The sequence below is a fragment of the Alexandromys fortis genome, unplaced genomic scaffold, assembly GCF_014885135.2.
Source record: "Alexandromys fortis isolate MF-2015 unplaced genomic scaffold, M_Fortis_MF-2015_v1.1 scaffold_4, whole genome shotgun sequence".
Classification (NCBI taxonomy): Eukaryota; Metazoa; Chordata; class Mammalia; order Rodentia; family Cricetidae; genus Alexandromys; species Alexandromys fortis.
In genome coordinates this window covers 24,738,325-24,764,928 of record NW_026067944.1, presented here as the reverse complement: position 1 = coordinate 24,764,928, position 26,604 = coordinate 24,738,325, and the positions used below count along the sequence as shown (strand labels likewise).

General features: G+C 46.9%; 2 protein-coding genes across 5 annotated transcripts in view; one reads left to right on the top strand and one right to left on the bottom strand.

The window, feature by feature from the left end:
• Arhgap31 (Rho GTPase activating protein 31) overlaps window positions 1-18,684 on the top strand; it is a 109,774-nt gene extending 91,090 nt beyond the window's left edge. Inside the window, exons 9-13 of one of the 2 annotated variants that reach the window (XM_050148953.1) lie at window positions 5,782-5,844; window positions 7,114-7,662; window positions 8,895-8,951; window positions 9,462-9,739; window positions 12,177-18,684. In XM_050148953.1, coding sequence (XP_050004910.1) covers window positions 5,782-5,844; window positions 7,114-7,662; window positions 8,895-8,951; window positions 9,462-9,739; window positions 12,177-14,576 — 3,347 coding nt within the window. In that variant the 3' untranslated portion in view covers window positions 14,577-18,684. The remainder of the gene's footprint in view (window positions 1-5,781; window positions 5,845-7,113; window positions 7,663-8,894; window positions 8,952-9,461; window positions 9,740-12,176) is intronic. The other variant, XM_050148954.1, reaches the window with a different exon arrangement.
• Window positions 18,685-24,360: 5,676 nt separating this feature from the next.
• The window catches only part of Tmem39a (transmembrane protein 39A), a 30,435-nt gene continuing 28,191 nt past the window's right edge, over window positions 24,361-26,604 (bottom strand). For all 3 annotated transcript variants that reach the window (XM_050148956.1, XM_050148957.1, XM_050148955.1), the window contains one exon: window positions 24,361-24,841. In XM_050148956.1, coding sequence (XP_050004913.1) covers window positions 24,608-24,841 — 234 coding nt within the window. In that variant the 3' untranslated portion in view covers window positions 24,361-24,607. The remainder of the gene's footprint in view (window positions 24,842-26,604) is intronic.

The window sequence follows — 26,604 nt, the reverse complement described above, 5'->3', positions numbered from 1 at the left end:
AAGCTGTGGTCTGTTAGTTGGAATTCTGCTGTAGAAGTTCTGTCCCTTCGCACTCAGTGCTGTGATTTTAGTGGGGTGCTTTCCCATGGATTTATTCCTGAGCAAAAGAAAAAAATTGAGGGAACCACTACATAATTCAGAATCTGGTCGGTCCATCCTGAATATTGTCACAGAAGGCCAAGAAAAACCTCCACAATGATTTAGTTCATGCAAAGTGCAAAAGCACAAATACAAATCTCGTCTGCATTGTGATTTGTTTATCTGTATTTTACAAAACCTACAAAGACAATTTTAAGGCCCAATAGGAAACTGTGGGTATGCACTGGCTACTAGGTGATTTTGAAGAATTATTAAGTTGTACAGTATGTTAATGATTCTTAGGAGGTGTATGCTATAGTTGAAGTACTTAAAATGAAATGTCAAAATAACAAGACTCACTTTCAAGTGATTTGGGGAAATGTAGGTATAAAATGAACAAATCAAATCAACAGGAAGATGTCAACAACCATTGAAATTAGATGGTAGGTTTAGAAAAATATTCAATTTTTATGAATGTTTGAAATATTAACTAAGTGTTGGGAAGAAATGAACTTCTATAGAGAAAACGAGAGGCAATATCTCTAACTTCTTTATGCAGGCAGAGTGATAATTTCAGGACAAGGGACAGAATGTAGAAATACTAGAAACCTGAGTTGTGTTTACCTCTGCATAGGTGTGTGGCGGACAGCAGTCATAGTGATTTCTGCTATAACTAAGAATAAATTCAGTTCAGTGGCAGCATCAGACATTCCAGTAGTAAGGAGATTTAGGGGTGCCCTAACACAGAGGCTGTGTCTCCATTTCATCCTGTCTTCCTCGGCTGTTCTGCCCTTTTTTGTGTCAGTACAGCTCTAGGCTGACTTCTTTGGCTGTGGCAATCAGAGTCAGCTTTTCTCCTTGAGCATTGCTGTCCCCAAGGGCAGAAGGAATGTCACTCTGGTAGCTTGCTCATCAGTTTTCATCAAGTGTCCTGCCGTGAGTCTTCCCTGGTCTCAGTAGCCTTCACTGGACCACAGGACCAGGCTCTGTGGCCAAAGGGGTTCCCGGGGCTAATTAACCTGGGTTCTGAACCAACCACTGGCATGAGGAATGGAAATTAAACCATTTAATTTACATTTACAGAAGTACAAGAGCTTTGTAAATAGGGCAAAGAAAGAGGGATTCTGGGTAGATATCTGTAACAGTTGTGCGGTTAACATACCTTTCATCAAATGCAAAACTGGTTCAAGTGAGGAGGACGGAGTGTCACAGCATGCCAAACTCATACAAGTAAGAATTAGGACTCTCCACAGACAGTGGGAGGAAGAGTGAGTACCTGACAGGAAACCCCCTAGTCTATGATGAGAGACTGCCTCAGCACAGCAAAGAGAGGATTTGTTACGGAATGGAAGAGGCCAGAAATAAAAAGACAAAAACCAAGAGAACAAAATAAGATGAAAAAGATGAAATAAACCATGATCTCGAAATAGAAAGAGTTCTGTGGTTTTTCAGAAGGCACAAATCCGAGGTGCTGGACCAAATGGTGGTTGAGTTCATGGGGTGTCATGTGCTCAGCAGGGTGTCTCAGAGTCACCCAGAGAGTGTCCCACAGCCACAGCAGTTTCTCCTTGAGAGGTCGGTGGCAAGGGCTGAGTATCAGCGACCTTTAAAAACTCCCTAAGTGGGCTGGAGAGATGGCTCAGTGGTTAAGAACACTGACTGTTCTTCCAGAGGTCGTGAGTTCAATTCCCAGCAACCACATGGTGGCTCACAACATGTTTGTAATGAGATCTGGCGCCCTCTTCTGGCGTGCATTCATAATAAATAAATCCCTAAGTAGTTCTACCATTCAGCCAGGTTCAAAAGCCTGATTGGAAACAGAACCAAGCCAGCTGAGCCTTGTTGGGAGGTGGGAGTAAAATGACATCAGTGGATGACATTGCAAGAGGCTCCTTCAGTGTTGCCAGAGTAACTATGGCTAGAGGAGAGGCTGCTTTAGCCAGAACAGCATTGAAGCTCAGGACCCCGATGTGTGGCTAGTGGACATAATTCCAACAGAATCCCTCCTCAAAGGCACGCCACCGAAGTCCGTAATCTTCCAGCGTGGTCTCTGTGGAACCACGGTTTGCAATACTGGTTGTGAGCGACTTTTTAAAGGGGGGAAATCAGTGGATTCACATATGTGAACAACATGTTAACATTTCCATGACAGAGGGTGTTTGAAAGTTTTGTATGTGTACGTGGAGTATGTTTGGGTACATGCATATATGTGTGCAAGTACATGTGCCCACGCCTGTGGAGGCTAGACGTTAATGCCAGGTGTCTTGCTATACTGCTCCCCCCCCCTTGTTTTGTTTTGTTATGTTACGACATGCTCTCTCACTGGCTAGACTGGATGACCAGAAACCCCACCCCCAGCACACACACACACACACACACACACACACACACGCACGCACGCATGCACGCACGCACATGCACGCACGCACGCACTATCTGTGTCCACCTCCCAACCAGTGCAGCTAGTCTTGACTTTTATGTGGATGCTGGGGACCCAAACTCAGGTTGCCATGTCACAGAGCAAGCACCTTATGTGTTGAGCCATTTCCTAAGCCCCCTAAGGTAATTTTGAAAATTGATTAGCCGCGAATAGTATTGGGAGCTTATTGGCAGTGGAGAGAGGGACATGTTCAAGCACATTTTAAAAAGATAAACAGATGAGAAAGTGTAAGAAAACAAATGAGGTCGTGACAACACAGAGGCCTAAGCTTTGAAGAGATTCCAGACACTGGTTTCAATATTTAAATTTTGTTTTAGATCAAAATAAACCTCTGAGCAGAGGAACGCCAAAGTCATAGGGCTGGAGACTTTACCTTTGAGTGAAAGAATCATCAGAAGAGACCACAAAGGTTACCAGATGACTGGAGGGCGACAGCTGAGGACAAGCTTGGGAGAGTTTTTATCTGGGATGCAGGAGGCCCAAGGTTCAGCCTTCCAACACTGCACAAACTTGGCACAGTAGCGCCTGCCTGTGATCTCAGCATTTAGGAGGTAGGGGCAGGAGCATCAGGATCTTAAGGTTATCCTCAGCTATATAGTGAGTTCAAAGACAGCCTGGTTTACATAAGATTCAATTTAAAAAAAAAAATGGGGCTAGTGGGTGGACCTCCAGGAGGCCAGATCAGCACCTCAGGCGAAAATATCCTCTGAGTATAGGCAGGAGTCAATGGGTCCAAACCAGACTCTTAGTGACTAGAGAAGATGCTTTGGAATGCTTCAGAACTATTGCTGAAAGCTACAGAGCTTGGGCGTATGGAGGGGGATAACTCGGGGTTAGTTCATGATTACCTGGTCCCGGCCCCTGAAGGTCACCACATGAAAACCAGAGCCCAGAGACAGAGAGATACAGAAAGCAAGGCAGAGCCTGTCCCAGAATACACAGATGGAGGGACGCCAGCCAGGCAGCTTTGGGATGATAAATCAGTTCACGATCCTGCACAGACAGCCTCTCTCCAAGGGTAAAAATCTTGGCATGCCGTTGAGAGTGAGGAGGTTGAAGGCACTCGGTGTATCTGAGAGCTTGCGTGAAGCCGAGGCCAGTCCTCCCATGTGGCCAAGTCAGAGAATCCCCATGCAGAGGAGGCCAGCTGTTTAATTTGGAACCTCTTAGAAGAGGAGAGTTTGGAATAAGGGAAGAAAGAGGTGAAATTTTTAAAAAGAGGAATAAAAACAGGCATGAGTTATTGCCCAGTTTGAGTTCGTGCCAACTCTGACCGCTTCTCGTGGAACAGCCTCCCATTTTCCCCTGTGGTGAGAGCGCTGCCTATCTTAAAGACACAAAGAGTATGTTTTGTTTGTAAGACAGGTTCGCACTATGTGGCCCTAGCTGGTCTGGAACTCACTACTATGTAATATTTTTAATTGAGTATCTGTTCTAGTTTAGGATTATATAATTACTTTATACTCATTTCTCATTTAGTCTTAACAACTCTTGTTTTTCTTTTATTCATGAAAACGATACAATCTGCTGACCTTGGTGCAGCATGTCTTTAATCCCCGTACTCGGGAGGCAGAGACAGGCGGATCTCTGTGAGTTTGAGGCCAGCCTGGTCTACAGAGTGAGTTCTAGGACAGACAGAGCTACGTAGAAAAACCTTGTCTTGAAAAAGAATGAAAAGATATATAACCCTTCCCCCCCCCCAAAAAAAAGAGTTGTGTGTCTGAGGATGCACAGCTGCAAAGTGACAGAGATAACTCAAACCCAGGTCTGTGCAAATCCAGACTTACCTTAATGGCAGTTAGTTCTGCACTTCTTAGCCTCCACGTTCTAGTCTTCCTCCTAGCAAGCTTGACCGGGAAGAAATATTGGTCCTAATCCTGTTTCCTTTACTGTAAGAGAATCCCTGAGGCTGGGTAACTTATTGAGAATAGTGATTTATAGTTCTCCAGGTTAGGAAGTCTTAACTTCTTGACTTCTGGTGAGAGTCTCATGCTGGGCTGGAGAAAGTACAGACTCTCGCTGTAGCTATCCTATCCCAGCAAGACAGTCATTAAGCCATTTACGAGATCTCTGCCCCCATAACCCAACTCCTCCCAACCCTGACGTACTGAAGAGCTAAGCTTCCAACCTATGAATGTTTGGGGATCAAACTCCTACCACAGCTGTGCCTGTTCCTGTGCTAGCAATGGGCTCTTGACTCATTTAAACCAACACTTCCCAAGTCCCAGCTATGGTAGCTTGTAATGATGCATAAAGTGTACCAGGTTCATAGTCTGAGTCCAAAGGGACTCCATTTTGTAGGGATCTGTTCACTGCGGAGGTTGGTGGGTAAGGATTCCATGGAGCACGGCCCCTGGGGTAAAGCTGACGGTGGCACCCCCAGGCCCGCTCACTTGTACCAGATTCCTGGTGCTGCTCTATACGGTTGCCCCCAACAGTCCTGCTCCCCATTCTGCTGGATAAGAGATTTCCCAGGTTCCTTAGAGTCTACCCCATGAATCCATCTTGAGTACTTTTTAAAATTTTGTTTATTATTTTATGTGTATGAATGTTTGTCCACACCATGTTCATTATTTTTACTATTTGATATGTATTTTATTATTTTACGTGTATGGATGTTTGTCTGCACCATGTTCATGCAATTCCCTGGGAGGTCAGAAGAGGGCATCAGATCCCTTAGCACTGGAGTTAGGGACAGTTGTGAGATGCCGTGTGGGTTCTGGGAATCAAACCCAGGCTCTCACCCGGGTGGTGGCTCACGCCTTTAATCCCAGCACTCAGGAGGCAGAGACAGGCAGATCTCTGTGAGTTCGAGACCAGCCTGGTCTACAAGAGCTAGTTCCAGGACAGGCTCCAAAACCACAGAGAAACCTTGTGTGTGTGGGGGGGGGAACAAAAACAAAAACCCAGGCTCTCTGAAAGAGCAGAACTCTTAACCACTGAGCCTTTGCTCCAACTCCCTGAGCACTCTTTGTTCAGCTAAACTGGATTCAGGACTTCTCGTTTGATGAAATTACAGTTTAATTTTACTTGTAAAGTATTAATAAACGCAGTCTGTGCTCTCTTGTCGTGAGGTCAGTCCCCGACAGGAAAGTGGGGACATGTAGAGTGGAACAGGGCAATTCTGTAAGGAGATAATATGTTGTAACACTTGAAACCATTTGCTGGTGTTTTTTCTCATATGCTTATGGCCTAACCTATTGTTCTGAATGTTTCTTCTTGATATATATTCATCTGGGGTATTTTTTTTCTCTTATCTTTAGTGGAAAAAGCTACTATCCGACCAGCTAAAAGCATGGACTCGCTGTGTTCAGTGCCTGTGGAAGGTGAGTGTCTTTGTTATTACTCTCTTGCTGTGAAGACACACCGTGATCAAGGCGACTTATAAAAGAAAGCATTTAATTAAGGACTTGCTTACAGTTCCAGATAGTCCGTTATCGCCCGTTATCATCATGGCAGGAGGCATAATGGCGGGCAAGCAGGCGCGTGGGCTTTGGAAACCCCAAGCCCATCCCTACTTATGTACTTCCTCCAACAAGGCCACACCTCCTAATCCTTCTCTAATCAGTCCATCAATTAGGGACTATGTGTCAAATAAATGAGCTTATGGTGTGTGTGGGGGGGGTCCTCTTTCAAATCACCACAGTGAGATGCCACAATTAGTACCAAGTCGCTTACCTGTGGTTATGTTTATACACGACCACCTAGCCCCAAATCATTCCCTGGCTCATCCCAAACAAGATCTAGAACTTTCCCTTTCTCCAGCTTTCCTCTAGCCACAGAGGAGACCACAGGGACTTTTCACTCAAAATTAGACCACATTAAAGGTCAACAAGCTAAAAACTAAGACAGAGGAAACCTATACAGAAAGAGCCAAACACTGGTTTGTTTATTCCAGGGTAATCATGTGTCCTGAATTTGTGAGTTTCCTGGTCATGAGTTTCACAGAGTTTCCGTTGTCATTTTGAACTGATATACTTCTTTATGCCAGTAAACACTGACCAGTGTCTTAGGGTTTCTACTGCTGTGATAAACCCCAAGGCAAAAAGCAGCCTGGGGAGGAAGGGGTTTATCTACCTTGTAACTTTCTCAGGGAAGTCAGGGCAGGAATCTGAGGCAGGGAGCGAAAGAGAGTCCATAGAGGAGGGCTGCTTAGTGGCTTGCTCCTCATGGCTTGCTTGACCTGCTTTCTTACACAACCCAAGACCACCTGTCCAGGGACCACCCACAGTGAGCTAGGCCCTGCCACATCAATCACTCAGTTAAGAAAATGCCCCATAGGCTCTCCTAGAGGCGATGTGCTGGAGGCATCTTTGTCAACTGAGAGTCCCTTTCCCAAATGTGTCTAGGTTTATGTCAAGTTGACAAAGGCAACACAGCATAATGGCGTATTTGCTATGTATTACCTGCTGGTGTGGGTCACATAAGAGTTGATAACAACGGGGGATTGACATTTGTTCTAGCAGTTCTAGCATCTCATCCACTTTTTGTCAAACAACCATCAGACTCAGCTACAAGTTTCAAGGAAAGCGGTTCCCCCAGGCGTAGCCTGTGGACACCCACGATGCTAACCACGGCTTGTTCTTCTTCACCAGGGAAAGAAAGCAAAGGAAATTTCAATCGATCGGTCACCACTGGTGGATTTTTCATTCCAGCCACAAAAATGCACGCGGGCAGCGCTGGCAGCTCCTGCGACCTCAGCAAGGAGAGCGAATGGGGTCAGGAGGGGATGCCGGCTGGGGCTGAGGGGGGCTGTGAGGTGGGCGGTCAGATCCGACCCCTGCCTGAGCAGCTGAAGGTGTTCCGCCCCATCGGAGACCCTGAGAGCGAGCAGTCCGCCCCCAAGCTTCTGGGGATGTTCTACACCTCCAGCGACAGTCCCGGCAAATCCGTCTTCACCAGCAGCCTGTTCCAGATGGAGCCCTCACCGCGCCACCAGCGAAAGGCGCTCAACATCTCGGAGCCCTTCGCAGTGTCGGTACCACTGCGCGTGTCCGCTGTCATCAGTACCAACAGCACCCCGTGCAGAACACCCCCCAAAGAGCTGCAGTCTCTCTCCAGCCTGGAAGAGTTTTCTTTCCAAGGTTCAGAAAGTGGAGGATGGCCAGAAGAAGAGAAGCCCCTGGGAGCTGAGTCTCTTCCAGGTAAAACAGGGGCCGGAGGGTCTCCCTCCATTGCAAGACAGGACACGATGTTTGAACTGGCTTAAATAGGATTTTTAGGGCAGTGTGGTGAGGTGGTTGGGACGATGGGCTCCGGGGCCAGAATGGGTGCTGCAAACCCATGCTCTGTCTGTGCCTCAGTTTCTTTCTTTCTTTCTTTCTTTCTTTCTTTCTTTCTTTCTTTCTTTCTTTTTTAGATTTATTTATTTATTATGTATACAGTGTTCTGTCTGTCTGTATGCTTGCTGGCCAGAAGAGGGCACCAGATCTCATTACAGATGGCTGTGAGCCACCATGTAGGTGCTGGGAATTGAACTCAGGACCTCTGGAAGAGCAGTCAGTGCTCTTAACCTCCGAGCCATCTCTCCAGCCCATGTGCCTCAGTTTCTTAATGTATAAAATGCTGGTGTTGATAACCATACCTTGTGTTGTAAGTTTGTGTGAATATTTGGTTGGCACATGGAGCAGTGTCCAATAGATACTAAGTACTCAGTAAATGATACTAACTACTTTATTAGCACACACGGTGAGAACTCAGGAGGGAAAAGCCGGAGGCTGAGCTAGAGAACTGGAATTGACGGGCCTGTATTTCTGGATGTATTTTCTATTTGCCCATCCCTCCATGTTTCTACCTCATATTTGCAAAGAATAGGGCTAACTCACCTAGCCATGAGAGAGTGCTTCCTTCGGGTTGACCACAGCAATCCCAGACTGCGTCTGATGGGGTCTCCCACACCAAGGCCAATACAGTCTTTGAACTGTGTCCAGGGTGAGCAGGAGTTTCTATTGTTGTTGCTCCAGACTTCTTCCCTTGTAGGCAGGCTGGTCTCTAACAACAGATCCCACTGTGTCTGCCTCCCTAGTGCTTGGTTTACAGGCATAAGCCACTTAGGAAGGACTCTTTTTGACCAACAGTCCTAAAATGAAATAGGGAGAATCTCAACAGAAAGGTTTACTGACAGTCAAGCCAAGAGAATGTTTCTGTCTCAACCAACATTTTCAGAACCTCCTATTGTGCCCAACATGTATAATCTCACTTCTCAAGACAGCCTTCTGAGGTAGCGGTAATTATTAGATAATCCCCATTTGCTTGTAGAGGAATTATTTTCCCTAAACTTCCCAGTTAAGTGGGGAGCCACCACTAGCTAGCACATTATTAATCTCAAATCTGAACCAAGGTGTGCCAGCCAGTATTTGTTGGTATTGCTTGGCAGGACGGCAACACCGTGTTCAGAACCAAGACTGCCATGAAGCTGTGCAATGCAGCCCAGGTGAGCACTGCAGTGAACATCTAAGATTCACTGTCCGTTAGGTTTTGAATTCATCTTGGCCGCCGTCTATCCAGATGCCTTTCACTCGTGGCAACATTGTCACAATCTATCCAGATGCCTTTCACTCGTGGCAACATTGTCACAACCTGCACATTCAGTTACATGGCCTCACGTGCGGGCACAACCTACGGTTTAAAAAGCTGTGCTCGAGGACCCAAAAGAACTCATCGCCCCCAAGGTTGTAACAACCAAAACTGTCTTCAGAAATCACCAATGTCCCCAGGGGGCTGGGGGAGTTTGGAGCAGAATGGCTCCCAGTCAAGAACCCCGGAGTAGATGATGGCCAGAATCTGAGGCAGGAATGTTGTCGAGAAAAGCATAAAGAATGGGGGGGGGGAGGGCAGTGAGTCTCTGTGAAGCAGGGCAGGGAGGGGGGACAGGGATGGGAGGGTGCCACAAGGCCTTTGGGAAATGAGCCCTTTGTACTGATCACGCCCGTCCTCCTTGCAGCTTCTGTGGCTAAGAAGGTGGCTTCCGAGGACACCGTGCCAGAACCCGAAGCCCTGGGGACAGCAGAAGGTAGCCAAGGCCCTCCCCTCCACCCAGGTACCCAAGTGGAGAAGAAAACCTTGGAAATATCCCTGGGCTCTCAACTTTCAAGGGACCCAGAGAAGACGCCAAATGCCGAGAAGGTGGTGGAGGAGAGCCAGGGGGCTGACCAGCTGAGGAACACTGCTCCACAAGAGGGCCTCAGGGCCAGGACGGAAGCAATGCTTCTCCACGAGATGGTAAGGTGGACTCTGCCTGCTCTAGTCACAGATGGTACAATTTAAAGCAGATTTTTAAAGAAATGTTAAGGGTTGCTGCAAGAGAGATTTATTTACTTATTTTTTTTTTTAGGTTTTCATTTTGTAAGTGTGATTACTGCTGCATGTGTGTATATGTGGGGGGGTAGAGGACAACTTTGGGGAGTCTCTTCTTGCTGTATTTGTTAAGGCAGTGCCTCTCTCTTTTGTTGTTTCTGCTGCACTATGGACTGCAGGATGACCAGATCCCAGGCTTCCAGATCTCGTACTTCACCACAGGCGCGCTGGGATTACAGATGAGGTTTTTACGTGGGCTCCGGGGATCAGGCGCAGACCATCAGTCTTGCAAGGCTAGCACCCCTACTCACTGGCCATCTTCCTTGCCCCAACTATATCTTTAGAAGTCTCACTTACTAGGCAGGAATGCTGGCCTACATCTATGATCCCATCACTTGGGGGATGGGAACTGGAGGACCATGGTTTTAAGATCGTTTGGGATAACCTCGGATGTTTGAGACCCTGTCTCCCAAAACAAACAAAACAAAACCAACTTCTCAGTCTGGAGTTCCTCCGTGGCAGGCCTCAGGGAGGTCTTCCATGAGGTGAAGGAATCATTCAGCTCAGATTCCCAAGGCAGACACAACTCTGAATAATGCTGGCCCATAAACCACTGCATGTCCTTAGCATGCAATGACACTCAAGCACAGAAGCAACATGAAGCCTGCTCCTTATATCCCAGTTCCAAACAAGATGACCACTCATGAATCCCATTCTCTTCTCTCAGACATGGCAGCCTGATGTTTGTCTCGGGCTCTCTAGAAAACCTGAGAAGTTCCCAGGCCCTAGTCTGTGCTTCTAGAAAAGGTCAAATCTGATGCCAAAGCTGACAACCTGTATCTGTTTTTTAGGGGTGGCGTTTTCCACAAGTGTTTTTATGAGATGTCTTTATGTAGAAGGTGTGAGGAGGTTTAGGGGGACACCCAGGGAGAAGGCCTGCATTTGTAAGAACCGTGATCAGAGGCATGGGCCGAGGGGTAAAGGAAGCCTACGTTTTAACTTGCTTCCAGAAGACACCAGGAGGACCATATGGGGAGAGTTAGGGCAAAGCTGAGTTAGGCAAATATGGTGGCCTCAGGAGGGTTGAGCAAGGGTTCCCATAAAGCATGTTTGCATTGGCAGAGATTCTTTGGGGGTTGGAGTCTCGTGAGGAGAACCCCAATACCAATGACAATACCTCGAGGAAGACGGTTGGTGCTGGAAGGACTAGGGTGACTACAAGTTAGCAAATCAAGGCCTCAGGTCATTCCTTCCCTGGGCACATGGCCTAAATCCCCACTCTGCTAGGCACTCTGCTGGGCTGTGCGACAAGACTGTCTCCACTGTCCCTGACAGCCTCACAGGGAAAAGTCAGCGTCCAGGGTACAGTGGAGGTATGGAGTGGTGAAGAGACATAACAGGGTTTCTGAGTAAGAGATCCATGAAGGGAAACACTGAGTGAAGTAAGGAAACACGAAAAGGGCAGAACTGTTCACACAGGAATGCAGGGAAGTAGAATCCAGCTGGTTTTGGCCGAGTCGTAGTACTCGAGAGCTTGAAGAAGTAAAAGGGGCCAGGCGGAGGTGGCGCACGCCTTTAATCCCAGCCCTCAGGAGGCAGAGGCAGGCGAATCTCTGTGAGTCTGAGGCCAGCCTGGTCTACAAAGTGAGTTCCAGGACAGGCTCCAAAGCTACACAAAGAAACCCTCTCAAAAAAAAAAAAAAAAAAAAAAAAAAAAAAAAAAAAAAAAAAAAAAAAAAAAAAAAAAAAAAAAAAAAAAAAAAAAAAAAAGAGGGAGGAAGGAAAGGAGGGAGAGAGGGGGAGGGTGGGAGAGAAAAGCACAAGTCGAGACCCTGGATTTAACCCTCAGTACTCTAGACCCAGAGCCAGGTGAAGAGATGAAAGGTCAGAGGCATATCAGACTTTCGCAGAATGACACACACCTCCGGGGGGGGGGGGGACTCCCTGAGATGCTTCTTTTTACAAGGGAATTGCATTTTGATATGATAAAGGCAAGGAATGCACTCCAGGTAAGTGGGAGGCTGGGGACATAGCTCAGTGACGGAGCACTCGCTGGGCTAAGCACTGACTGAGGAGGGTCAGCGGCCGACTGAGTTCCTCTGTGGACAGGACTGGATTTCCATCCCAATCTACTGTATGTATTAAACATTTGTTTAATCTGTTTAACAAGCCTTTACCTGGTATCATCTTAGGACACTGAAAAAGTTAAACAGGAAGACACAACCTATTCCAGACACCCACGGTTATGGCTGGGGCTGCCTCCTTCACTGGCTGGAATATGGCATCACCCCATTCCCTCTTGGCAGACATCAGTCCCCAGAGTTCTGGACTCCGAAGTAACCAGGGTCCTCTTGTTTTTCAGGATGAAGATGACCTAGCTCACACCCTGATCTGGCCTGAGATTCAACAGGAACTGAAAATCATTGAGTCAGAGGAGGAGCTCTCGTCTTTGCCACCCCCTGATCAGAAGACAAGCCCAATAACTGAGACAGATCCAGCCCCACTTCCCTTCCCAGAAGCCTCTGCGAGTTCCCCCTGTTGTAGCTCTACACCTCTGCAAGTGTGGACGAGGGACTCAGCCACTCAGAGCACACAGGAGGCTGCCATCCCTGCCAATAGAGAGAAGCTGGAGCCGGTTGGCAACATCCCTGGGTCAGAGTCTGAGCAGGTGCTCAGCCCGGACCCAGCCAGTCTGGCACCTCTGCAATTACTTCTGTTTGAGAAGGTGTCTTCTCCAGCTAGGATAGACACAGGAGGCCCAAGAAATCTCTCTCCTCCACTTCCTCCTGCTCCTCCCCCTCCAACTCCTCTGGAGGAGGAGCCTCGAGTCTTGCTGTCAAAGGAAGGCCCTGACAGAGACAAATCATCCATGGATTCCAGGACAGATGCCTACACAGAGCAGCCAAAACCCAGAGACAATCCTGGCATCCCTAGCCTCTGTCAGAGAGAAGAGGCCTTTGCCAGCCCCAACGAGAAGCAAAATGCAAAGTGTGCAGTTCCCGAGAGCAAAGGCCCCGGTCTTCCGAGCCCAGCACAGGAGGTTGAAGTCTCCCCTCCAGAGGAGGGGGATGCCCCCCACGCAGCACAGGAGCCTTCAGACTGTGATGAAGACGACACGGGGACAGACACAGCTCAGCACGGCCTGGAGATGGTAGAACCGTGGGAGGAGCCCCAGTGGGTGACCAGTCCCCTTCATTCTCCCACCCTGAAAGAAGTGCAGGAGTCGCAGGTGCAGTGCGCCCAGGCCCACCGTTTGGAGAGGAGACTTTGCCACAGGCCCAGCCTTCGCCAGAGCCGTTCTCTAGATAGCAAAAGCACTGGTCAGAGTCACTGGACTCTCGAGATTCCCTTCTCCAGCAGCTGTGCCGACCTTGAAACGGAGAGGAATTATGAGCCCCTGCAGCCCCCCGCGGCCAGGAATAAGATTGCTGGGTGGGAGGAAAAAGCCCTGAAAGCCTTCAGAGAGTTCTCTGGCCTGAAAGGGTTAGAGGCTCTTCCCAGCCAGAAGGGACCGTCTGGTGTACCACCCAAACCAGTGGAAACCAACTTCAGCAGTCTGGAAGAGGGAAAGGAGCAGGAACCAGAGCAAGGACTCAGCAACCCTCAGGTGGAACACAGCCATGTCGTCCCCGGGCCTGAGAGCACCACAGAACGTTCACCTAGGGCTCCAGACAGCACCTCGCCTGGGGAGCACCCCCTAAAGCTACAGCATAAGAGCACTGAGTGTGTGCCCTCCAAAGGGAAACACAGGCCTTCCTCCCTCAACTTGGACTCTGCCACGCCCATCGCTGACCTCTTCCGACTTGAGAACGGGGCTTCATTTAGTTCACCTGGCATAGAGCTCTCTGAACTAGGAGACGCCAAGGTCACCTGGGTGACCTCCTCTCACTGTCAAGCAGCCCCCTGGAACCCCCAGGACACTCAGGACCTGAACATTGTTGCCCATGCTCTGACAGGCCGTCGGAACTCAGCTCCTGTGAGCGTGTCAGCTGTAAGAACCTCCTTCATGATCAAAATGTGTCAGGCCAAGGCTGTCCCTGTGATCCCACCCAAGATTCAGTACACGCAGATCCCACAGCCTCTGCCCTCTCAGAACACAGGGGAAGGGGGGACTCAGCCTCTAGAGAGGAAGCAGGAAGAGCCTGTTTCAACCACTGAGACCCCTCAGAAACTCACCAAAGATGATTCTCCCTCCTCCCTGGAAAGCCCAGAGGAAGAGCAGCAACCAAAGCAAGAGACAGGAGCCTTTGCATCCCAGAGGAAGGACAGCCCTGCATCCTGCGCGTGCGAGGGATCCTTCTGCTCTCTGGAACCAGGGGCCTCCAGCCTGCTCTCCACACAGGATGCGATGGTGCCATGCAGGAAACGCACATCAGAGACAGAACCATCAGGGGAGAACCTTCTTTCTTCGAAACTGGAGCGAGCGTCTGCGGGTCCTAAGTCTTTCCACAGGTCAAGGCCGGGAAGACCTCAGAGCCTAATCTTATTCCCCATCATGGACCACCTACCCTCCTCCTCCGCAATGATAGATCCCAAGGTCCTGCTGTCCCCCATCAGAAGCCCTACTCAGACAGTCTCCCCTGGCCTTCTCTGTGGAGAGTTGGCGGAAAACACGTGGGTCACAGCGGAAGGGGTTACGCTTAGGAATAAGATGACCATCCCTAAGAATGGCCAGAGACTAGAGACGTCAACGAGCTGTTTTTACCAGCCCCAGCGGAGATCCGTGATTCTGGATGGAAGAAGTGGGAGGCAAATAGAATGAGACCAGCTGGCCCGATGGTGTCTGCAGAAACGTCAGGTTCATCTGGAGGTTATGATAGGACCAACTGGCCATCTTTCCAGGCACAAGTTATCTAAATGGAGGCTTATTTTGGCCTCTGACCATCCCCATCTCCCACTTCCCCTGCCTCTCTCTTTGTCTTTGACCATGCATGAGTCCGTTTGCCAGAAGAATGGTCGAGACAAGGACCAAAAAGTCCGATTTAAGTAAGTCCACAGGAGCAAGTTGGGAAGGTTAGGCAAGGGAAGCGGATGGAATTCTTGCCTCCGGCGGAAACTGGGGCTCGTCGGTGAGTCTCAGCATTTCTCCATCATCACTGTCTGTTACTGTTCAGAGCTGGCTGTGTTAGTATCCCTTGAAAGAAAGAACAATCCTTTGCCTGAGTCAGAGAAATCTTCCTGTTGCCACCGAAGGCTTCTTCGTGCTTTCTTAGGCTCTTTAAGGCGTGTTCTCTTAGACCAGTTTTCTGTAAGCTCTGTAAAAATGTCTTACCCCCAAGTAGAAGCAGATCTGAAAATGCAAACTAACATGCACTTAAGGTATCCAGGTGGGGGGCCTTTCTTGCACTCTCTCCCTGGGATTGCTGCAAACCTGTCCGAGGTGATCCATGAACCACAAAGTCACAATCAGTACTCAAGAGCAGAGCCCCAGATTGGCACCACCCACGAACGCTTCCTGGTGCTGGCTTCGCGACTCCCTCCACCTGCCCTGTGCTGAACAAATCCAGCAGTTAGGGGGACTGAGGACTGCAAGTCATATAGGGTGGGACGGGAAAGTCATACAGGTCTGCAGGAGTGACGTGTCTGCTTTCTCAATAGTACCAGAATCCAAGTGCCACATGTCATAGGGAGAAGCCTCAAAGAAAGGCACAACTTCATAGGGACCTGATGTGTTTAAAGTTAGCCAGGCATCGGGGAGAAAATTCTAGCTCAGCTTGACCATCCATCACTAAGCTGTCTGGGCCCAGCATGACAGGAGAGGGGGCAATGAGGGGTCCCAGCAGTGGCTGTCACTGACATTCATGGTCCTCAAAGGGGCGTTGCCTTTAGCCAGTGGCTCCCTTCCTTTCTCCTTCTCTCAAGGGCTGATTTGAGACACCTTTCTCTGTCTTAACTCCCCCTTCACCATCCACCTGAGCACTCAGACTTGCTCTTTGACATTGTCTAGACACAAGCAGATGCAGTAAACCAATCTGGTGTTCCTTACACCTGCTGGAAGATACCTGGTGCTTCCATTCAAACGCTCAATGGAGCACTTTTCAGACCCCAGCCTGGCTGAGCTCTGTCCAGAAGCTCAGTTTAGAGACAGACTGGCAGCACCCGTGGGCTGACCCCAGTCAGTCACTACTGGACTGGGTGGGGCTCAGCTGAAGTCATCTCCAGTGGAAATGTGGAAGCCTCAGCACAGATGTCATGCCCTCCTTTCCTCCCAGGTTAACCTCAAAGATCTGAAGTCCTGACCTACCCCTTTAAGCAGGGCCTGGGCCAAGGCTAACTAGTAAGTCAGCTAATGAGAGTGAGCCTCCGTGAGGGAGCGCGGGAACAGTTACTAGGTCTTCAGCCTTTGCTTTCTTGGTAGGCGAGGAAAGCACTGGACCAACAGCCACGAGATGTCAACCCACAAGAAATCTTAGGACACAGCAGTTCCCCCCTAGTCACGGAAGGTGAAGAAATATGTCTGGAGAGATGAGAACGGCCGTGTTCTGAAGATCTGAAAACACATCCCTGCCTTAGCAAGCTCTGAGCGAGGCTCAGCACGCTCATGGTAATGCCTTAGCAAAGACTCGTTCCAGTGGGACGTGAGAGGGAGAGAGCCACGCACCGGAACACTGAAACTACTTAATTACTGTTTTAAATTTTCTAATACGTCTAGGATGCATTTGTACTGGCAGGTAGACAGAAAAGCCACCATCTGTACGCTAACAAATGACTTCAGTCCTGAGGGCGGGTTTCTAAAATGATTGCCATGCTCCTTTAGATACCATTCATCTGCCACATCACCTTCAGAAGAACGGGCATGTTGGTGTCCCCATGACCCCCTGATACTTATTTGGAAATCTTCCTTACTTCAAGTTTTCTTAGCCAGTCAATTCCAGAAGGGTTTGGGACTTTCCCATCTCAGAGTCCTGTTTCTCAAGTGTGGTCCTTTTTTGATGTTCTTACAGCTTTCAACTGTCACAAACTTATTCATACATTTTGTGGGCTGGGTAAGCCTGCATTGATGAAACTCATTCCATGGCAAAGACATTTTTCCTCAAGATGCCCTGGGTCACCATTTGGCCACCACCGGGGGCTCTAATATTGGATCCCTAAGAATGGCAGTCAGACCACTTGCTTCCATCCAGGTAAAGGAGCACTGTCGTCAGGACTGCCGATATGCCAAAGAGAGCAGGAGTCACTCCTCAGAGCAACTGCCAGTCCCCAACCCGGGGCAGCTCATTTTCAAGGCTGAAGTTCAAGCAAAATGCTTACATGTACCCTTTTTTGACATGTTACTGTTGCTTAAGTCAATAATCCATATTTATTTACAAAACAGTCCTCACAAGATGGTCCCCCCCCCCACTTTTGCCAAAATCGAGTGGAGAAAAAGCATTGAATTTTTGTTCTTTACTCTTAGATTATGAAGAGATCTGACCAAGATGTCATTATAAAATACACTACTGGCTTAACGTAAGCCTTAAAATTCAAAATAGTACCCAAAATAAAATTCTGGACTCTGGAGACACTAAAATGTCACTGTCGGCATCCTCATCAAGCCTTTATCAAAGGCTGGAGAGAGGGCACTGGTTACCTTGGCACTCCCACACTGGTGAGGAGTCTGACGAAGAGGAGGGACACTGGCAATCCAAGAGCCCGAAACAGCTGGGAGCAGGGTGAGAACCACTAGATGCCAAGAGAAGGCAGAAAGCAGCGAGTAGCTCCTTTCAGTAGGGATGTTAACAGTATCAAATGACCTACTAATTTCAAATAATATAGTTAAGCAGAATTGCAAATCCAATAAAATGTACCAGTAAGACACTTGGGTGTTGAGAACTCTGTTTTTAAAGATCAAAGTGAAAATGAGCTACTAAGTATTTCTGATGGTTTGCACGGTCCTTGTTGGCTGTAAGGTCTACCTGTTGGATGTCTACTTATAAACCAAGTAGGCTCAGATCCCACACACCGTAAGAAAGGATTTCAGAGACTTTGATCATAAAAAAAAAGTCAATTTCTGCAGTTGATAAAATCACAGATAGGCCCAAGACGAACTGTTGATTAAGAAGCTCTGAAGAGCGGGCAGTGGTGGCTCACAACTTTAATCCCAGCACTTGGGAGACAGAGGCCAGCCTGGTCTACCAAAAGCTAGTTCCAGGAGAGATGCCAAAACTACAGAGAAACCCTGTCTCGAAAATGGGGGGGGGGGGAGAACCCTCCAGAGACTGTAAGATTGTTTGTCTCGGACTGGGATGGAAGAAGTTTCTAGTAAGTCCAATTCCTGCTTCCATAAATTAGAACTACCTTCTATCCCGCTGGTCCTGCTGGATGACAGCATGCATCTTGTGGTTTGCTGGCCAAGAGTATTGCAGGCATTTCAAAGAGGAAGGTCAGCTCAGAGTGTGTAATTACAAAGAATGAACCCTCCTTTCCTAGCCAAACAGAGGTGGAAGGAGAAAATAACAAGAGGAGGGGGACATGGCAGAGGGCAACTGGCTGAGACCAGGCCAGTTCAGGCAGTGCAAAATGATTGACTCACACACAGAGATCACTTAGGTTGGGGTACGTGAGCAACGCAGGGCTGGGTTCTCAATGTGGGTCAAAAAGGAGGTAGCTAATGTAAGAAGCCATGAACCCTATGCTTTGAATCGACATAGTGCCACTGTGCTTTCTGGCTTAAAATTCTGCAAATCAAAGCACTTTTTTTAAAGGACCCTACTGGCAGCCATGATCGATTGCAAGCTGTTTTTGAACTCTACAAATGTTTCCAAAGATATAATCAAAATGTTTTCTATTCATTAAAAAATATATTAAACATACCCATAGAGAAATTTAAGTATAATTAAAAGAGATTGTTATGCTTTAAAATGTACTCTAATAAATCCTATAAAATATAATTCTTGGGATGGACTATTGGTTAGAGGACATGGGGGTCACCAAAATCAACACAGGGACGTAAATCACAAGGCGTCATGCTCACATTTGCTAGTTTGCTATGTGACATCAAGGTCAGATTTCACAAACCTTCCATAAATTTTGGGTTTGCTTTTAAGAACAGTTGATGAGAGGGGCTGCTAGAGAGACGGTTCAGCAGCTGAGCACTGGCTGTCCTTCCGGAGGACCTGGGTGGATTCCCAGCACCCAGCTGTTGGCTCACAACCTTCTCTAATCCCAGTTCTAGGAGATTCCTCCCCTCTTCTGGCTTTCACCATGCACACACATGGGGTATAAACACACACGCAGGCCAAACACCCATACACATAAATGCGGGTCGTGGGGAGAGAAACTTATGATGGGGTCTCACTCTCCGGATCAGACTGGCCTGAAACTATGTAGTCCAGTCTGGTCTTGGACTTGCAGCAGTCTTGCTTCAGCCTCCCAAGTGTCAAGATTACATGCACGCGTCACCATGCCCGGCTTCCATTAGCTTGTTTTTGCTACATCTTAATAATCAACTGTTTGCAACTTCGCTCTCTTACCACAGTCATTTAACCAAACACCCAGGATAATTTGACAACCTGTACCAAGTACAAGCTGTAACAACAAAAAAATGACACCCAACTCCTTGAAACTCTGTAGCTTAAACAGAGCTATGAACCCACTGCATAAGTGCAGGCTCGGGTTCCTTATGACTTCAGTCAGGCTTCTGTTTTGGGGGTGGACACTGTGATTTGTGAACCTATGCACGTTCTAAGTGTGCGGAGGCCAGAGACTGATGGAGGATGTCATCTGCAATCGCTCTCCATGTTATTTCCTGAGGTGGACTGAACTCTCTCACCAAGCTTGGAGCTTGCTCAGTAGGCTAGTCTAGCTGGCTTGCCCTTGGGATACTCTATCTCCCGTGCCAAGGGCTGGGATTAAAGATAGACTTGCCACACTTGCACAGCTTTTCTGTGGGTGCTGGGGATCTGAACTTGCACAGCAAGGGGTTTGTCCACTAAGCCAGACCCCACCCGAGGACTGAGTAGTCATCGATCATCCAGTGTTTGAAAGAGTAAAGCCAACATTCACTCTCCTAGCATTTACCACACACACACACACACACACACACACACACACACACACACACACAAACACACACACGGGAATTGGGGTGTGAAAGGAACATACATTTAGACTAGTCTCTTCTCTCAACTGTTCACTTCCTGACTTTGAGGATACTTCTACTCCACCAGACTTCTTTGTCGTAAGATGTCCTCCCAGCTTCTCACTCTGCTCCTGCACCATTGCTCCTCCCTGTCCCCCACAAAAGCCCTATCAGAATGCATGGTCCCAACTATTTTAACTCTTTTTCAGGCGTGATACAGTCAATTTGCCAAATGTCCTAGATTTAGCACCAGGCTCCACTTCCTACTACCACGTATCCCATTAGCACCTGGAAGAATTTTGTTCTCAAGGGAAATCTACCAACACCCGTGCAATAATTATACACGGTTCTTCTTTTCTTACCTGGTATTACTAAGCCCTCATATATGCCGGGCAAGCACTTTACCAGACTTACCTATCTCTAGTCCTCAAATTTTCTATTATGTGTGTCTTTTGCCTGCAAGTGTACTTGTTACCAATAGAGTTCAGAAGGTACCAGGCCCTCTAGAACTGGAGTTACGGGTGGTTGTGAGGCACCATGTGGGTGCTGTGAACCAAATCCAGGTCCTCTTCAAGAACAAGTGCTCCTAACGGCTGAGCCACCTCTCTAGCCCTGCATCCATTTTTCAAAATGACATTTATCACGTGTGTGAACATGATGGGGTTGAGGCGTATGTGGAGAGCAGAAGGTAATTTTCAGTCAGTTCCTTCCACAAGGTCCAGGAACCAAAAGCAGTGTCCACACTGACAGTATGTGCTTTACCTACACCATTTCACCACTCCCCAACCCTGTACTCTTTTTGGCTTTTGATTTTGAGACAGGGTCTGAGTTTTTCAGACTAGTCTTGAATTTACCCTATAGTTAACTAGGCCTTGGATTTTGACCCTCCTGCCTCCAGTTCCTCAGTATCCGAGATCATGGGCTTCTTTCATCAGGCCTATGTTTACAGTTCTTTATTTCTACTCACTTAGAATTGTGTGTGTCAAGTGCCAAAGTGCACATGTGGAGGACAGAGGACAAGCTGCAGGTCTGAAAGTTTTCTCCAGAGTCCAGGAATTGAACTCGGGCTGTCAGGCTTGATGGCAACTGCCTTTACCACTGAACTACCTTGCTCTCTCATGACTTCTATGTGCTTCTAGGGTTACACATACATCATTCCATACTCCATATTTTGTTATCCTAAAGTCCTGTCTTCACTCTCTGGAAGACTGCCAATGCCCACCACTATTCTAACAGCACTATTATCAAATCTGAAGACAGCCTCAGACTCCCGAGTACCAGGATGACAGGTATACACGGCCACACATGGCTTTATTATGTCCACTCAACCTGCCTGGCACCTATCTGCTCTTCTTGTACCACACCTTTAGAATTCAGCCAAACCAGCTCTCAACAGAGGCAGAATCATGTTTATAAGACCAGTCTAGGGGGCTGGAGAGACGGATCAGATCTTCTCTTCTGCAGAGAACATGGGGGTTCTTCCAGAAAACCCCAGTTTGATTCCCAGCACCCATATGAGGGCTCCTAATCTATAACTCAGTTCCTAGGGGATCCAACACCCTGTTCTGGCTTCCATGGGCATCAGATGACACATTGCAGACATACATGCGAACAAAAGACTCATACACATTAAATTGTTTTTTAAAACGCCTATCTTCTCTCATTAATTATCTCAACTGTTTCTGTACACAAGAACCAACTTGGGACCTTTTGTTGTTGCTGCTGAGACACAAGGGTCTTACTATGCACCCTTAGCTGACCTCAAACTACAGTCCTCCATCGAGTTCCCGAGTGCTGAGATTACAGGCATGTGCCACAAGACCTAGCTAAACTGTTAGCCAAGAAAAGGAAAACTAGATTCCAAGGAAAGCATAGCTAGATGGCAGCTTCCCCGCCTTCGGTTTCTCAGTTATATTTAGCTGAACCACTTTAAATGGCAAGAAAGCTAATGTACTAATTCTGTGCTTTCCTTTTCTTCTTCCTCCACTGTACAAAGTGATTCCCCACAAAGTCAATGCTATAAAATGAAGTTCTTGGGTTGGCTGGATGGCTTAGTGGATAAGGCTTTGCTACCAGGCCGGACAACCTGAGTTCAACTCCAGCAGACTGTCAGCTGTATCCTCACTATGGCTAAAGCAACCATGGCTTTATCTCGCTGTGTCTGACTTTTGCTGAGAAATCAGATCCTATGGCTGTGAGATGGCTCAGCGGGTGAAGGCACTTCCACACAAGCCTGACACCTGATTGCAACCCACAGATCCATGTAAAGTTAGGAGAGAACTCCCAAAAATTATCTGCCTTCCAAAGACACACTCACTTGGAAACACACACGCACAAACTAAGTAATTTTCCCTTTTCTGAGACAGGGTTTCTCTGTATAACAGCCTGGCTGTCCTGGAGCTCACTCTGTAAACCAGGCTAGCCTGGAACTCACAGAGATCCGCCTGCTTCTGCCCCCTAAACGCTGGGACTAAAAGAGTGTTCCACCACCGCCTGGCTGACAAAATCACTTTTATAAGTATGTTAAAGGTCTAGAGAGATGGCTCAGCAGTTTAGAGAACTTACTGCTCTTCCAGGGGACCTGAGCTCAGTTCCAAGTACCCACATCAGATAGCTCACAACCACCTGTAACTCCTGCTCCAGGAGATCCAGTGCCTCTGGTCTCCAGACACAGAATTACACATCAGCCCTGAAATGAATATGGTAATGCACATCACTACTGTGGAGACTCGGGTATGAGCAGCACAAGCCCAAGGCCAGCCTGGACTACTTTACAAGATTCTTCCTTTAAAAATACAATAACCTCAGCCAGGCATGGTGCACGCCTTTAATCCCAGCACTCAGGCAGGCAGAGACTGGCAATCTCAGTCCAAGACCAGCCTGATCTACAAAGAGAGTTCCAGGATAGTTAGGGCTACACAGAGAAACCCTGCTGGGGGGAGTGGGGAGGAAGAAGGAAGAGAGAGGAGGGAAGGAGGGAGGAAGAAAGGGGCGTCTCCTTAGAGAGATGGTGATACACACCCGTAATTTACCATTCCAGAGACGATACAGAAGGGCTGTGAAAGCAAGGCCTTTTCTAAAAGGAAAGAAAACAAAAGCACTCCTTAGATATGCCTTCTAACAGCTGGTGGTCGTGAGCCATTTCAGCCATTCTATGGCTTTCCAAAATGAAGTCCCGCTTTCCTCTTTAAAAGATGCCTTTAACAGGAGCCACTTCCTGTTTCCTGGTCTTGACTTCCCTCTCTACTGCACGCATCACTACTGCCAGAACATGACTGCAGCCTTGCTGACTAAAGGCTCAGCACACGCCCTCAGGATGAGTGCCTGCCTTTCCTACAGCCCAACGCCTAGAGGACACCTAGGACACCTGGAGGACAAAACACATCTGCTCAACGCTAGCAGACTGGTTGTCAGATATCAAATGTTAAGAGCAGCATCCACATCAAACTAAGAAAGCCTTGGCTATCTGCAACATGAAGGTGGGCAGTGCACAAACCTATTCCTAGAATGTGCTTCCTTTTGAGAATACTTCCTCAAGAATTGTTTGCAGAGCTAAGTTTTTGAACTATCAGGTTGTTTTTTGCTTAATAAGTCACATGTGGGTCATCCAAAGCTTCAAAGTCTAAGCAGGCAAGTCCAGCTCTATTTCTTCTCTAAAACAAGAAGCTGTAAGCAGTGGTGTCCTAAAGGGTTAGTGCACAAACATGAAGGTTCTGAAGTATGGAATTTATTTACTTCTCTTTGCAATGCTGAGGAACGAAGAGCCCCGTGCATATGAAACAAGCACAGTGCCGCGGAGCTGATCTACAGCCTTTGAGTATGAAATTTAAAACACCAATTTTGGGTACAGGTCAAATTCTGAGGACAGAGCAGCAACTTCTATTTTTCCTTCCCGAGAACTCCAAGCACAGTGGTAGCAGCGAGACTGCACCTAAGGCTGTTTCTGCCGAGGGCTTGCCCATCCTCCCCACTGGTTGAGGGTTTTCAATCTCCCCCACACTCTAGAGACCTGCGTTTCCACTCATCCTCTCCCTGGGATCCAGCTTCACTTCTTCTTCATGAACGTGGGCACACTACACACTTCCTGTCTCTGAAAAGCACTATTACATATATAACTAAGAGTAATATGAAAATCTTTGGAAGCAAAAGCCATGAAAGTGACAGCAAACCCCAGAACACCAGGTGAAATGAATCAGAAGTGTCAGCAGAGACGAGCTTAGGATGGTCTCCTCCCGATAGGCAACAAAGAGCACCTGACCCAAGATTTGAACCCAGTTTGCTGAAATTACCCCAGCACTATTAGCATGTAAATTAGAGGGCACTGAGTGCTGGAAGGCAACTCCATCCATCTCTTTTTTTCTACAGCAATTACTAGGGCCAGGCGAGGAACTAAAGCTAAGGAAAGACTGGAGAGAAAACAGACACACCTAAGACACCGTGTCAAGAGATATGCAAGACATGTTTCTAAGTGAATGTTACTCCAGAGCCAGACAAACAGGTTGATCTTTTACTGAAAGGGCGACCTCTCATGTATAATACTCAAATATACTAACACATGAAAGATAACATCACCTTGTTTATGGATACATTTAATATCCCTTGCCCTTCCCAACTTTCAAAACATAATAGTATACAAAATATAAAATATCTTAAATATTTATAAAAATCGCAAGAAAAAAATAGATCGTATGAAAATATTTTTATCTGAGTTCTCCCTCGAGTTGAGAGGCAGCTTAATTTGCCTTGAGTTCGTAACTGTTGAGGGGGTAGGAGTACGCCCTGCCTAAGACGATTCTGTCCCGGAGGAGCTTAAACAGAACATAGTAGTTGCAGAAAAGGATGAGCGCCATGGAGAGTGTGTGGTTCCACTTCTCTGACCGCAGCAAGGAATAGAGCTGGTAGAAGACGACACTGCCCTCAATGAAGATGAGCAGGTTCAGCAGCCTTAACGGGCGATGAAACAGGAACTGTAGGAAACAAAATGTTGTATCATGGAAAACTGAAATTACTGAATTCATTTTCCTAAAACTGCTTCATAGTTCTAAGTTCACATACCCAATATCAAGCACATCTGCATATTCAGTGTCGAACCATTTCTGAGATCTGAAACCTTTCTCCTTTTCCCTCATCAACTATGAAATAAATTTTATTGCAATGCCTCTAAAATGTAAGAAACGACTATGCCCAATAAATTTTTTTTCTAACATGGTATCATAGATGTTATTTTATCTAAGATGTTTAAATATCCAAAGCATATTTATCTAAGATCAGATTGGTAAAAAGACCACATGGAAATATTTTAGAATTTGTACCAGACTCAAAAATTAAAATTGCAATGTAGTAGCAATAGAACTACTCAAAAATGTATTGTTAATCATTCTTGGCTTAGGATCTTAGGGTCTAATGTAAGGCATAAATATCAATATTAGGCAAGTCTGGGGAAAGAGAAAAATATTACAAATTGAAGTATCAGTATGACAGCTTCTTAAATTCTGCAGGGTTTCCTATGTAGCCCAAGCCAGCTGACACTAGCAATCCTCTCCCCTTTGCCCTGTGAGTGCGGGATTACAGGTACGTGCCACCTTGCCAAGCTCCAACAGTGTCTTAATCTTCCCTTAAACCATTTGCCAACTATGATCACTGACTGAAACTCTCTACCTCGTGTACTTCTGCTGAGCATGTTTTCCTTCCCCCAATATGGAAAAATCAGGTTCGAAAAGGCAAGCAAAGAAGAAAAATGGGAACTGAACAGGCATCAGAGCCACGCTAAAAAAAAACGGGACTTATTTTCCCTCATCAGATTTTTTACTCTAAGGGGCTAATCCTAGTTTATTAATAAAAAGGTACTCTGACTATGGAGACACAGATTGCAACCTAACATGAACCCACAGAGCCTACATTCTAAGAAGACAGACGTGGTCTATACTGTAAGCCATCTAAAAACAACTAATGTGGATGGAAGTTAAACTGCCTTGGCTGCTCTCAAGGACATTTCCTTCAGGGTAAAGGAAGTCTTGAACTTGAATCATATTAACATATTCAGCAACTCCATGTATAAAATGGCTCAGAATTACTGTTGTAGAAAGATTAAGAATAGTCATTTCCCTTTGTTAGTATAAAAAACAGCCATTTCAAATTCTACAGCAAAATGTAGTTAACTGTACTAGTAACCTAGAAACTGATCAGGTCATAAAGGTTTTAAAGTGTAACAGCTACTGCTAATGGACAGGTTTTATTAGGTTTGATTTATTGGGGGTTTTTCACACTGTAGCCAAAGGCTAGCCTTCAAACTCTGATCTTTCTGCCTCTACTTTCCCAAAGGATAGGATTACTCCTGTGAGCTGCCTTCTAGGTACACAGAGCGGTTTAAATGAATTTGAATGTTCTCACTTCAGACAAAAATGTTCTAAATTCCTGGTCTCCTCCAGGGATTCTGATTCAGAAAAGAGGCCCCCCCACCATTGTCACAAACATGACAATTTAGGTAGCCCTAGGATCACTTTTGAGAAGTAGTGATTTACCTATTTGGTTGTGCAAAACTAGCAATTAGTTTATCTTTCTTATATGAATTTGGCTTGGTTTTCCAGCTGTCCAACATGAACAAAAAAATAATAAGATATCTAATTGGTATAGCTTAAGGGACAGCACTGGTCAAAATAATTCATTCCCAAATATGCAAGACTGCACTGGCTGAATTAAATACTTATGAAGCTGTGACATGATGCACTCC